Source organism: Schistocerca americana, chromosome 1 (genome assembly GCF_021461395.2).
Source record: "Schistocerca americana isolate TAMUIC-IGC-003095 chromosome 1, iqSchAmer2.1, whole genome shotgun sequence".
Classification (NCBI taxonomy): Eukaryota; Metazoa; Arthropoda; class Insecta; order Orthoptera; family Acrididae; genus Schistocerca; species Schistocerca americana.
In genome coordinates this window covers 1,046,757,506-1,046,771,591 of record NC_060119.1, presented here as the reverse complement: position 1 = coordinate 1,046,771,591, position 14,086 = coordinate 1,046,757,506, and the positions used below count along the sequence as shown (strand labels likewise).

The 14,086-nt window shown below is 45.9% G+C and overlaps 1 protein-coding gene across 3 annotated transcripts in view; it reads left to right on the top strand.

Moving 5' to 3' along the window:
• The window catches only part of LOC124616941 (probable E3 ubiquitin-protein ligase HERC4), a 208,849-nt gene that overhangs the window by 6,505 nt on the left and 188,258 nt on the right, over nucleotides 1-14,086 (top strand). For all 3 annotated transcript variants that reach the window (XM_047145226.1, XM_047145225.1, XM_047145227.1), the window contains exon 4: nucleotides 481-603. In XM_047145226.1, the coding sequence (XP_047001182.1) occupies nucleotides 481-603 (123 nt within the window). The remainder of the gene's footprint in view (nucleotides 1-480; nucleotides 604-14,086) is intronic.

Here is a 14,086-nt window from a genome sequence, read left to right as displayed (position 1 = left end):
AATATAATTTAAGATCCTTTATCATTTTACGCTGTTTTACCTTTGTATAATGTAGAAGCTGTCTATTATTGCAGAATGTACTTGTGTTTCTTATACAATTAAAATTGTACTAATATTTTTTGTGATCATAGACTGGAAGTAAAGAAACAAATTTTGTACTCCCTTGATTGGTGTTTTTATTCGTGACTGCAGCACAGCTTCTAATTCTGGAATACTTTTGTCACACCATGCTTAAGTTTGTAATGCTCTGAAAATGTGTACATTTATGTAAAATGTGAGTAAAGCTATAAGTTGCGTAACATTTTCCACCAAGGTCATAATGTATGGAAGTGGTGTAGCCTTATAATGTTCATTGTGTTACTGCAAGTCTTGTAAACCCAAAGAAATTATATACAATATGTTTTGTTTAAACACTACTGTAGGTTTTTAAAAAGATGTCTGGCTTTAAAACAACAAAGTGAATGTCTTCTTTCTTCACAGAGCAAGTGGATGGTCTTGAAGCCTACATTATGACCCAAGCTTCTTGTGGCATCAGTCACTCGTTAGCTGTCAATGAATGGGGTCAAGTTTTTGCGTGGGGTTCGGATTCACATGGACAGTTGGGTAAGTATGAAAATATTTTTTGATATGTTTACAGCTGATAGCATGTGTAAGAACTACAATTCTGGATTGAAAAGATTTGCCACTAGCATGGGTTGAGAGTTATAGTATTTTGGGGCGCTCTCTGGTATTGGATGTTTATGTGTGAAGTCGTGTGTTAGGTATCTCAGTGAGTTATTAGATGCTATTAACTGAATCTGTGAGGTTGTCATTTGACAAGTACTGGTATGCTAGTGAATTGCTTTTGCTTTAGATATTGTCAGAAATGAATTCGTTTTTGTCTTTGGTATTATTAGTGCCATGTGTTTCTTGGGGTCCCAAATTTGATAGTGTCTCTGTGTGTCCTTGGAGTCATTCACAGTGGTGTTCTTCAATAAAATCATCATTACATGCTGTGTCTGTTCAAATAAAACACTATAGCTTTTGATAGCTGCCTCCACTGTCAGGAGTTAAAATCATTGACTGTCAGGGGTGGCTTGTCATTCTGCTTATGTGATGCAATAGCGCCATCTGGATCATTAACGGCAGGGTACTTCCTATACTACAGTGAATGTTGTGAGATGAGATGATGGGTGGCATAGACATGGGATTCTCAATGTCCCGCCTTTGGGATCTTCTTAATGGAGAACTGCAAGGTTGCAGCCATCTTTCTTCTGGTGGTACATTGACAACACCTTCATGATATGGCCTTATGGTGGAATTGCACTGTAGCAATTTGTCAACCATATGAACAGTTGAGGGCTGCTATTCAGGCACCTGTCCACAGCTCATCGTCTAGTGGCTAGCGTTGCTACCTCTGAATCACGGGGTCTCGGGTTCAATTCCCAGCCAGGTTGGGGATTTTGCATCCCATCCAGATAACGATAGCTGTAGGAAACCCAGAAGTATCAATGTAAGATTGAAAGGACTTCCTTCCACGAGTATTAAAATGGTTGACTACCGAAGCATTCACAAGGAAGTGCCATAGTTTGAAGCCTTTTGAAAAACAGTGAAGCTCACATAATACAAGGCAAAGGAAGCTGGTTGAAACCTGAAATTGATAGCAGTGAATTTTTTTGGGAAAATTTAAGTGTATATCAAAAGGATAGACAAAAGGGAAATTGAGGTGGTGAATTTGTTGCAGTAGACAAGAAAATCAAATCCACTGAGATAGAAATTGAAGCTGCATTTGAGATTGTTTGGGCAAGACTTGGTATTAGGGATGGGCATAAAATGATAAATGGATGCTTTTACCGCCTACCAAATTCTTCTCCTGAAGGAGCTGAAAACTTAAGAGAATACCTCAGTTCACTTGTACATTAGTTCTGCAGTCATACTGTAATCATCAGCGGAGACTTCAATCAGCCAACAGTTAATTGGGAAAATTACAGTTTTGTTAGTGATGGGCATGACAAGACTTCCTCTGAAACATTACTAAATGCCTCCTCTGAAAACTACTTAAGACAGATAGTTAGGAACTCCAATCATGATAGAAATGTATTGCATCTAGTGGCAACAGACATGACCTCTTTCAGGATGTCCACATTGTAACTGGTGTCAGTGTCCATGATGCAGTTGTGGCATCAGAGTACAAAGGACAACTAAAACAAGCAGAAAGATATATGTGCTGTCTCTAAGAAGTTTGGTGAATGGTGTCATATCGGGTTGGAAACTTGGTGCATGTGTGCGTGCATGCACATAGGTCTTCAGAAACTTGAGAAGAATCGATACACGGCATGCAGTGCATGCGACTGGCCATGTAAACAGACTGCGATCAGTTGAATGTAGTCAGTGTGAGAGGAAGTGTCACAGCACAATGGAACAATGTGTAAACATCAATTTCTGCTACAGATTGTGGAAGACTGCAATGGAGACACATGGAATGTCTGTGTAGGTGTACGGGAGGGAAACCGTGAGCAAAATGTGTGTTTACAAATGGTTTAAATGCTTCCATGAAGGGAAGGAAACAACAGAACCATGTTCAGGTCAGCCATCGACAGGTAGAAACCCCCAGAAAAGGTAAAGAAAGTGTGACAAATGCTGGCACAAGATCGGTGATGGACTCTCAGATTGCAGAGTAATTGGGCATTAGCAAGGACATGGTGCGCACCATCGTCCGCGATGATTTGGGTAAGGGGAAGATCTGCTCCCCAGTTTGTCTGCATAAGCTCACAGACAAACAAAAAGCAAAATGGATGGAAACTTCTGGTGATTTCATTTCTATGTGTGACCATGATCCATTGCTTCTGAACACCACTGTCACGGGAGTGGAGACTTGGTGCCACCAGTTTGATCCGGAATCAAAACGGCAGTTGATTTCACGGTGTTCACTGCTTTGCCATGACCAATAAAAAAATCCGTCTGCAAAAATCCAAGGTGAAAACATTGCTGATCGGCTTCTTCGAAAACAACGGTACCATCCACTAGGAATTTGTTCCTGGAGGTCAAACCATTAATGCTGCATTTTACCAGTCCCTTTTGAACCGATTGCTAAAGCGTATCCGGCGGGTTCAGCCAGAGATGCACAGCAATGGAAAATGGATGCTGCTCCATGACAATGCCCCTGCGCACTGCGTAATCCATGTGCGCCAATTTGTGGCTCAGAAGATGGTAACTGTTTGTGAGCACACTCCATATGCCCCTGATCTGGCTCCTATGGACTTCTTCCTGTCTCTCTGCTGAAGGTGGTCATTGTACACATGTGAATGCCATCAAAGATCGTGTGACAGCTGTTCTGCAATCGATTCCACAGGAAGCCATTGCTGATAGTTGCCAGAGGCTATAAGAATATTGTCAGAAGTGTGTTGCAGTGGGTTGCCACTATTTGAAGGGCAATAAAGAACATTTGTTTGTATTGTTTGTTTTGTTTGTTGTCTGATAGCATTCACCTTACTTTGTAGACACACCAGATATATGTACTGTAAACTAGATTAAAAATCAGTAGTGTCATATCTCAGTGAGGAACTTTTAACTTTCAGCACAGGTCAGGAGCAAGGATAGGAACTGTGGCTCAAGTTTAAAAGAAAAATTGACTATACACTGGAAAGATGTGTACCAAGTAGGACAGTTCATAATGGAAGGAACCTCAACTGTATACAGTCATTGTGAACAAACTTCTAAAGAAGCAGAGATTATTGCATAATAGGTGTGAAACAAAGTGTAAGGCTATAGATTGAGAGATGTTGGATGAAACTGTAAAGATAGCAATGTGTGATGTCTCCAGCGAATACCATAACAGAATACTGTCAAATGATCTTTCACAAAACCCAAAGAAATTCTGGTTTTATGTAGAGGCTTTAGTGGCATCAAAGTCAGTGTCCAGTCATTAGCGAACGAGACAGGAACTGAAATTGAGGATAACAAAGCAAAAGCTGAAATGGTTTACTCTGTTTTCAAATGTTGCTTTACAAAGGAAAACCAAGGAGATTTAACCCAATTCAATCCCCGTACCACTGAAAAGATGAGAGAAATAAGTATCAGTGTCACAGTGGTGTCGAGAAACAGCTGAAATTGTTAAAATTGAACAGAGCTCCAGAGCCAGACGGAATCCCTATCAGATTCTACGCTGAATTTGCAGCTGAGATAGCCACTCTTTTTAACTATAACCTAGTGTAGATCCCTCGAACAGAAAACCATGCCCAGTTATTGGAAAAAAAAAAGCACAAGTCACACCCGTCTACAAGAAGGATGGTAAAAGTGATCCACGAAACTACCATCCAGTATCCTTGACATTGTTTTGTTATATAATCTTAGAACATATTCTGAGCTCAAACATAATGAGGTATCTTGAACAGAATGACCTCCTCCATGCCAACCAGCAGGGATTCTGGAAACATTGATCACATGAAACTCAACTCATACTTTCCTCACATGCCATACTGAAAGCTTTTTGTCAAGGCAGTAAGGTAGATGGAGTATTTTGTGACTTGACTCAGTACTACACCTATGCTTATTGTCAAAAGTCCGATCATACGGGGTGTTCATGTTGTATATTAATGTTATTTCAGACATTAATAATAACCTCAGACTTCTTGCAGATGATGCAGTTTCCTTTAATGAAGTAATGTCAGAAAGCAGAGGCATAAATATTCAGTCAGATCTTGATAAGATTTCAAAGTGTGCAAAGATTGGAAACTTGCTTTAAATGTTCAGAAAAATGTAAAATTTTGCACATCACAAAACCAGAAGAATGCGGTATCCTATAACTATAATATAATCTGCCAACTCGTACAAATTTCTGGATTTAGCACTTTGTAAGGATATTAAATAAGGGAAGTGCAATCAGCCTACAAAGAAGATAGCTTAGAAATCACTCTTGTGACCGGTTCTAGAATATTGCTCATGTGTGTGGAATCCATATGAAATAGAGCTAACAGGGGGTATTGAATGTATACAGAGAAGGGCAGCATGAATGGTCATAGATCTGTTTGATCTATGAGAGAGTGTCACAGAGATACTGAAGGAATTGAACTGAAAGGCTCTTGAAGATAGATGTAAACCATCCCAAGAAAGTCTAATAACAAATTTTCAAGAACAGACTATAAATGATGACGCTAGGCTTATAACACAAGCTCTATGTATGTTTACATAGGGATCTTGAGCATAAGATTAGAATAATTACGGGGAGGTGACCATGAGAAAAAGACTGAATAACTAACAAAAGCAATGAGTTGGGGTGTGAAATGTCTGAAGTTTGAACATGGTAGGGAAGCTGGAAAATCTTAAGACGGAAATGTAATTGCTCAATCTTGATATAGTAGGGGTCAGTGAAGTGAAATGGAAAGAAGACAAGTATTTCTGGTCACATGAGCAAAGGATAATATCAGTAGCAGCAGAAAATGGTATAATGGGAGTAGGATTCATTATGAATAGGAAGGTAGGGCAGAGAGGGTGTTACTGTGAACGGTTCAGTGATAGGATTGTTCTTATCAGAATTGACAACAAACCAACACCAAAAATTATAGTTCAGGTATACATGCCGATATTGCAAGCTGTAGATGAAGAGCTAGAGAATGTATATGAGAATATTGAAAGTGTAATACAGTACATAAAGGGAGATGAAAATCTAATAGTCACGGGAGAATGGAATACAGTTGTAGGGGAGGGATTAGAAGAAAAGGTTACAAGAGAATATGGTCTTGGGACAAGGAATGAGAGAGGAGAAAGACTGACTGAACTCTGTAATAAATTTTAGCTAGTGATAGCAAATACTCTGTTCAAGAATCACAAGAGAAGGAGCTATACTTGGAAGAGGCTAGGTGATATGGGAAGATTTCAGTTAGATTATGTCGTGGGCAGACAGAGATTCCGAAATCAGATATTGGATTGTAAGGTGTACCCAGGAGCAGATACAGACTCAGATCACAATGTAGTAGTGATGAAGAGTAGGCTGAAGTTTAAGATATTAGTCAGGAAGAATCAGTATGCAAAGAGGGGGGCACGGAAGTACTAAGGAATGACGAGATATGCGTGAAGTTTCCTAAGCAATAAGGAATAGCTCAGTAGGCAGTAAATTAGAAGAGGAATGGACAGCTCCAAAAAGTGAATCACCGAAGTTGGAAGGCAAAACATATATACAAAGAACGTAACTGTGAAGAAACAATGGGTAACAGAAGAAACACTTCAGTTGATCGATGGAAGAGAAAAGTACAAAAATGGTGAGGGAAATTCAGGAATACAGAAATACAAGAAACTGAGGAATGAAATAAATAGGAAGTGCAGAGAAGCTAAGGTGAAATGGCTGCATGAAAAATGTGAAGAAGCCTAAAAAGAAATGATTTTCATAAGGACTGACTCAGCATGTAGGAAAGTCAAAACAGTCTTCGGTGAAATTAAAAGCAAGAATGGTAACGCTAAGAATGCAACAGGAAATCAACTGTTAAATGTAGAGGAGGGAGCAGATAGATGGAAAGAGTACATTGGATGCCTCTTGTAAGGGGGCGGATTTGTCTGATGTGATATGGAAAGAAACAGGAATTGATTTAGCAGAGATAGAGGATCCAGTATGTGAATTGGAATTCAAGAGAGCTTTGGACAACTTAACATCAAATAAGGCTGCAGGGATAGATAACATTTACTCAGAATTTCTAAAATCATTGGCGGAAGTGACAACGAAATGACCATTCACATTGATGTGTAGAATGTTTGAATTTGGAGACATACGTTTTGACTTTCAGAAAAGTATCGTGCACACAATTCTGAGGACTGCAGATGCTGACAAGTGTGAGAATTATCGCACAGTCAGCTTAACAGCTCATGCATCCAATTTGCTGACAAGAATGATATACAGAAGAAGAGAAAAGGAAATTGAGGATGTGTTAGGTGACTAACAATTTGTCTTAGGAAAGGTAAAGGCACCAGAGAGGCAATTCTGTTGCTGTGGTTGATACTGGAAGCAAGACTAAAGAAAAATCAACACATGTTCATAGGATTTCTCGATCTGGAAAAAGGATTCGACAGTGTAAAATGGCGCAAGATATTTGAAATTCTGAGAAAAATAATGGTAAGCTATAGGGAGAGACAGGTAATATACAATTTATACAAGAGCCAAGGGGGAATAATAAGAGTGGACAACCAAGAACAAAGTGCTTGGATTAAAAAAGAGTGTAAGACAGGGATATAGTCTTTCGCCCCCTACTGTTCAATCTGTACCTTGAAGAAGCAATGATGGAAATAAAAGAAAAGTTCAGGAGAGGAATTAAAATTCAAAGTGAAAGGGTATCAATGATACGATTCACTGATGACATTGCTATCCTGAGTGAAAGCGAAGAAGAGTTGCATGATCTGCTGAATGGAGTGAACAGTCTAATGAGTACAGAATATGGACTGAAAGCAAATAGAAGAGAGATGAAAGTAATGAGAACAGTGGGAAACTTAACACCAGGATTGATGGTCACGAAGTTAAGGATTCTGCTACCTAGGCAGAAACATAACCAGTGACTGACAGAGCAAGGAGGACACAAAGAGCAAACTAGGATTTCTTGGTTGAGAGAAGTGTACTAGTATCAAACATAGGCTTTAATTTGAGGAAGAAATTTCTGAGAATGTACATTTGGAGCACAGCACTTTATGGTAGTGAAACATGGACTGTGGGAAAACTGGAACAGAAGAGAATCAGAGCATTTGAGATGTGGTGCTACTGATGAATGTTGAAAATTAGGACTGATAAGGCAAAGAATGAGGAGATTCTGCGTAGAATTGGAGAGGAAAAGATTATGTGTAAAACACAGACAAGGAGAAGGGGCAACAGGTTAGGACATCTATTAAGACATCAGGGAATACCGAGCGAGGTGGCACAGTGCTTAGCACACTGGACTCGCATTCGGGAGGACGATGGTTCAATCCCGTCTCCGGCCATCCTGATTTAGGTTTTCCGTGATTTCCCTAAATCGTTTCAGGCAATTGCCGGGATGGTTCCTTTCAAAGGGCACGGCCGATTTCCTTCCCAATCCTTCCCTAACCTGAGCTTGCACTCCGTCTCTAATGACCTCGTTGTTGACGGGACGTTAAACACTAACCACCACCACCACCATCAGGGAATAACTTCCATGGTACTAGGGGGAGCTGTAGAGGGCAAAAAAGGTAAAGATAGACTGCTCCATACTATAAAGATTACACTTTAAGTTTCAGACAGGCACAGTTAAAATACATTTACACATAAGCTTTCAGCCACAGCTTTCACCAGAAAAAGACAGAATAACACACCATTCATCCACACACCTTGCACACATGACCACCAAATCCGGCAGCTCACACCAGAATGCCTTATCTTACATAAGTGTGAAGAAGAGTGGATATCCAACTCAAAATCAAAAAACTCCAAATGATAAAAGCCTGTCTCTTGGAGAGAAGGTCGTATATTAAGTTCCTTCAGTAGTTATAATCCTGCCTTACACAAGCATTCTGGCCCAAGCTGCTGGAGTTTCCAGTCATGTGTGCAAGAGGGTGTTTGCTTGTGTGAATGAAGTGTGTGTTTCTCTTTCTCTTTCTTTTTCTGATGAAGGGTGTGGCAAAAAGCTTGCGTGTAAGTTCCTTTTAATTGTGCCTGTCTGCAACTCAACGTGTCATCGCTATGGTAAGTAGCAGTCTATCTTTACCTATGTTATATCAGAAAAATCTATTTGTACCCCTATAAATTCTTATTATATAGCACTGTCATTATTATTATTATTATCATCTGTGGCACTTCTGACAGTGAAATAATTTTAATAGTGGTTTTTATATTAAAACTGCAATTTCTTTGGTAACTGTGATGTAGTGGAGACCGAAACCCTGATCTGATGTAAGAGAGGGCCTGATGGCGCTAATCAGATCAGATGCAGTGAAAAAATAAAATAAAATTTGTCGACCAGATAATAATTTGCGTCTCCTTACGAATCATTTTAAAACGGGTAGAACAGCTGTGGTTAGGCTGGAGGTTGTGGATCAGCAGCTTTTTTTCCCTACTGCATCGAGTTGTATGTATGGATGTTTTGTGTGGCATCAAGGATCAGAGACTCTAATATTCATTTGCATAGGTTCTATTTGATCTTCCATGTATATGCAACCTTTGCTTTGATGTGTGCTGATAGCTCCAAGGGCAACGAGACAATTGACTGCGCATTTACCAACTTTAAACAATGGAAAATCCAGGATGGAATAATGACAATGTTATGAGATAGATAGATTGCTACTCACCATATAGTGGTGAAGTTGATTTGTAGACAGGTACAACAAAAAGACTACTAAACATGTAAACTTTTGCCCAGAAGGAGGCCGTAATTTTTATGACCACATTTTCCCAATATATGCAGTATCCAGACAGTGGATTAATTACCAGTACATGATGTTCTCATGTGTGAAACCTCATACTGCCAGCAAAATTCTCCTGTGCAGTGACTCCCTCAGTGGGTAAAAAAAAGTGATCGAAAACTACTGCCAACTCGTCCGTTTGGGTCTAACATGAACAAATTTCTACACTATCTACGTAATACAGGAACGTCCATGGAAGTCTTCTGAAGACAGAGTCCTCTAGGCGTCCCACACAGTGATCTTACTGATATGTTAGCTAAGGAAGCCTCCACAATGGACCCTAAGCTGACTTAATGGGTACGTCTTAGACACCTTATCTTATACCGGGTGAATTGTGGAGATAAGCAATTATCTTAATGTGTTATTCTACAAGGAAAACTAAAGAAAGAAGTTCATATTATCATGGGTCTTGAACTGATTAGTTAAGGAGTAACGTCTAATAAAAGATTTTGCCTGAAATTTAGCAACTTTGCTAATATGGAGCCATCACAAAACTGTACGAGGCTAAAGTAAAGCAAGATTTCCATTTATTTTGTTGTTATTGGTCTGGTGAATCTAATAAAACATGTCCCAGATGTGTATCTGCAGTAGTTCTGTAGAACATCCAGAGAAGCAAAGATTGTTATACAAGTAAATTTGTTTACCTTCCATTATGAATGTAGAAATGATTGTCATTGTTGGCAACCGTTAGTGAGTTGTTTCAGACATTTTTAAACATTTATAGTGAATGTATTGTGAAATTGTATGCACACTGTAAAACTTCCTTAACACCGAGCTTTGTTTTTTCCAGTTTAACTTGAAATCACATGTGGTATGAATTAATAAAAACAGATTATCTGATACATTCATACAATGTTGAGCTCACGGGTCATGCGTCGGTGGGAGGATGAGTGGCTGGAAGTGACTGACAATAAGCTCCGTATAGTCAAGCCCACAACGCGTGTGTGGTGTACTTCCTTTCAGCCCCATCGACGGGACGAGGTTCTGCTCACTCGGCTTGGAATAGGCCACAGCCCTATGACGCATGGCTTCCTTCTCCGGCGAGAGGACCCTCCAATGTGTGGTGCTTGCAGCGTCCAGGTCACTGTGCGCCACGTTTTATTGGATTGCGTTTTATTTTCTGACCAGCGGGTCGCGGCTGACTTGCCAGCGGACCTGCCATCTCTTTTAGGCAACACTCGGACGAATGTGGCTGAAGTTTTAAAGTTCTGTGCCCTGTCAAACGTTTTTACAAAGATTTTAGGGAGAGGATTTTAATTTGCTCACTGTGTGACAAGCTCGCCCATATTTTATGTAAGTGGCCAGCCAATAACAATTTCCTGTGACATTCTTGTTGCTATGTTTCCCCTTTCCTTAGGTTTTACTTTCTTAGGCAGCATTTTCCTTCTTTTCCTGCTTTGTTTGAGTGTGTGCTTTAGTTTTCTTAGGTCTGTCCACATTCGTTCCTTTTAATGTGTGTCAGGGCGCTGATGACCTCGATGTTGAGCGCCCATAAGCCCCAACACACCACCACCACTACCACATACAATTTCAGTTAACGATATTACTATCATTTTTCCAAAATTAAATTCTCTACAACTTCTGTTGAAAACTTCATGCAGTTGTCTGGAATTTAAAAACCATATTGGGCCAAATAGTTAATAAATTAAAAATTTTACAAAATTACATCTTTGCTTCTCTGAATGTTCTGGAAAACGACTGCAGATACACATCTGGGACATGTTTCATTAGATTCGCCAGATCAATAACAACAGAATAAGAGGAAATCATGCTTTACTTTAATCTCGTACAGTTTTGCGATGGCTTCATATTAGCAAAGTTGGAAAATTTCAGGCAAAATCTTTTATTAGCCGTAACTCCTTAAGCAAACATTTGCAGACCTATGTTCATATGAACTTTTTTCTTTAGTTTTACTTGTAGAATGAAATATTAAAATATCTGCATATCTTTGTGAATCACCCTGTATAAGTGTGAAGAATAATGGGTATCCAACATAAAGCTCAAAAAATGTAAAATGATAAGCTTCCACCAAGAAGTGGGTAACTTCACTTCGCCCTTCTTGAAAATGAGGTCCCCCCGAGCTACTCTCCCCCCCGAGCTACTCTCCCCCCCGAGCTACTCTCCCCCCCGAGCTACTCTCCCCCCCGAGCTACTCTCCCCCCCGAGCTACTCTCCCCCCCGAGCTACTCTCCCCCCCCCGAGCTACTCTCCCCCCCCCGAGCTACTCTCCCCCCCCCGAGCTACTCTCTCCCCCCCGAGCTACTCTCTCCCCCCCGAGCTACTCTCCCCCCCCGAGCTACTCTCCCCCCCCCGAGCTACTCTCCCCCCCCGAGCTACTCTCCCCCCCCCGAGCTACTCTCCCCCCCCGAGCTACTCCCCCCCCCCGAGCTACTCTCCCCCCCCCGAGCTACTCTCCCCCCCCCCGAGCTACTCTCCCCCCCCCCCGAGCTACTCTCCCCCCCCCCCCCCGAGCTACTCTCCCCCCCCCCCCCCGAGCTACTCTCCCCCCCCCCCCGAGCTACTCTCCCCCCCGAGCTACTCTCCCCCCCCCCGAGCTACTCTCCCCCCCCCGAGCTACTCTCCCCCCCCGAGCTACTCTCCCCCCCCCCGAGCTACTCTCCCCCCCCGAGCTACTCTCCCCCCCCGAGCTACTCTCCCCCCCGAGCTACTCTCCCCCCCCCCGAGCTACTCTCCCCCCCCGAGCTACTCTCCCCCCCCGAGCTACTCTCCCCCCCCCGAGCTACTCTCCCCCCCGAGCTACTCTCCCCCCGAGCTACTCTCCCCCCCGAGCTACTCTCCCCCCCGAGCTACTCTCCCCCCCGAGCTACTCTCCCCCCCGAGCTACTCTCCCCCCCGAGCACTCTCCCCCCCGAGCTACTCTCCCCCCCCCCCGAGCTACTCTCCCCCCCCCCGAGCTACTCTCCCCCCCCCCCGAGCTACTCTCCCCCCCCCCCCCCCCCGAGCTACTCTCCCCGCCGAGCTACTCTCCCCCCCGAGCTACTCTCCCCCCCCCCCGAGCTACTCTCCCCCCCGAGCTACTCTCCCCCCCCGAGCTACTCTCCCCCCCCCCCCCGAGCTACGCTCCCCCCCCCCCCGAGCTACGCTCCCCCCCCCGAGCTACGCTCCCCCCCCGAGCTACTCTCCCCCCCGAGCTACTCTCCCCCCCGAGCTACTCTCCCCCCCGAGCTACTCTCCCCCCCGAGCTACTCTCCCCCCCGAGCTACTCTCCCCCCCCCGAGCTACTCTCCCCCCCCCCCGAGCTACTCTCCCCCACCCCCCGAGCTACTCTCCCCCCCCCCCCCCGAGCTACTCTCCCCCCCCCCCCCGAGCTACTCTCCCCCCCCCCCCCCCGAGCTACTCCCCCCCCCCCCCGAGCTACTCTCCCCCCCGAGCTACTCTCCCCCCCCGAGCTACTCTCCCCCCCCGAGCTACTCTCCCCCCCCCGAGCTACTCTCCCCCCCGAGCTACTCTCCCCCCCCGAGCTACTCCCCCCCCGAGCTACTCCCCCCCCCCCGAGCTACTCTCCCCCCCCCCGAGCTACTCTCCCCCCCGAGCTACTCTCCCCCCCGAGCTACTCTCCCCCCCGAGCTACTCTCCCCCCCGAGCTACTCTCCCCCCCCCCCCCCCGAGCTACTCTCCCCCCCCGAGCTACTCTCCCCCCCCGAGCTACTCTCCCCCCCCCGAGCTACTCTCCCCCCTCCGAGCTACTCTCCCCCCCCCGAGCTACTCTCCCCCCCGAGCTACTCTCCCCCCCGAGCTACTCTCCCCCCCGAGCTACTCTCCCCCCCGAGCTACTCTCCCCCCCGAGCTACTCTCCCCCCCGAGCTACTCTCCCCCCCGAGCTACTCTCCCCCCCGAGCTACTCTCCCCCCCGAGCTACTCTCCCCCCCGAGCTACTCTCCCCCCCGAGCTACTCTCCCCCCGAGCTACTCTCCCCCCCGAGCTACTCTCCCCCCCGAGCTACTCTCCCCCCCGAGCTACTCTCCCCCCCCGAGCTACTCTCCCCCCGAGCTACTCTCCCCCCCGAGCTACTCTCCCCCCCCCCCCCGAGCTACTCTCCCCCCCCCGAGCTGCTCTCCCCCCCCCGAGCTGCTCTCCCCCCCCCCCCCCCCGAGCTACTCTCCCCCCCCCGAGCTACTCTCCCCCCCCGAGCTACTCTCCCCCCCCGAGCTACTCTCCCCCCCCCGAGCTACTCTCCCCCCCCCGAGCTACCATCCCCCCCCCCCCGAGCTACTCTCCCCCCCCCCCCGCCCGAGCTACTCTCCCCCCCGAGCTACTCTCCCCCCCGAGCTACTCTCCCCGCCCCGAGCTACTCCCCCCCCCCCCGAGCTACTCTCCCCGCCCCGAGCTACTCCCCCCCCCCGAGCTACTCTCCCCCCCCCCCGAGTTACACTCCCCACCGCGAGCTACTCTCACCCCCCCCCCCCCCCGCGAGCTACTCTCCCCCCCCACCTGCGAGCTACTTTCACCCCCCCCCCCCCACCGCGAGGTACTTTCCCCTCCCCCGCGAGCTACTTCCCCCCCCCCGAGCTACGCCCCCCCCCCGAGCTACTCCCCCCCCCCGAGCTACTCTCCCCCCCCCCCCGAGCTACTCTCCCCCCCCTCCCGAGCTACTCCCCCCCCCCGAGCTACTCCTCCCCCCCGAGCAACTCTCCCCCCGAGCTACTCTCCCCCCCGAGCTACTCTCCCCCCGAGCTACTCTCCCCCCCCGAGCTAC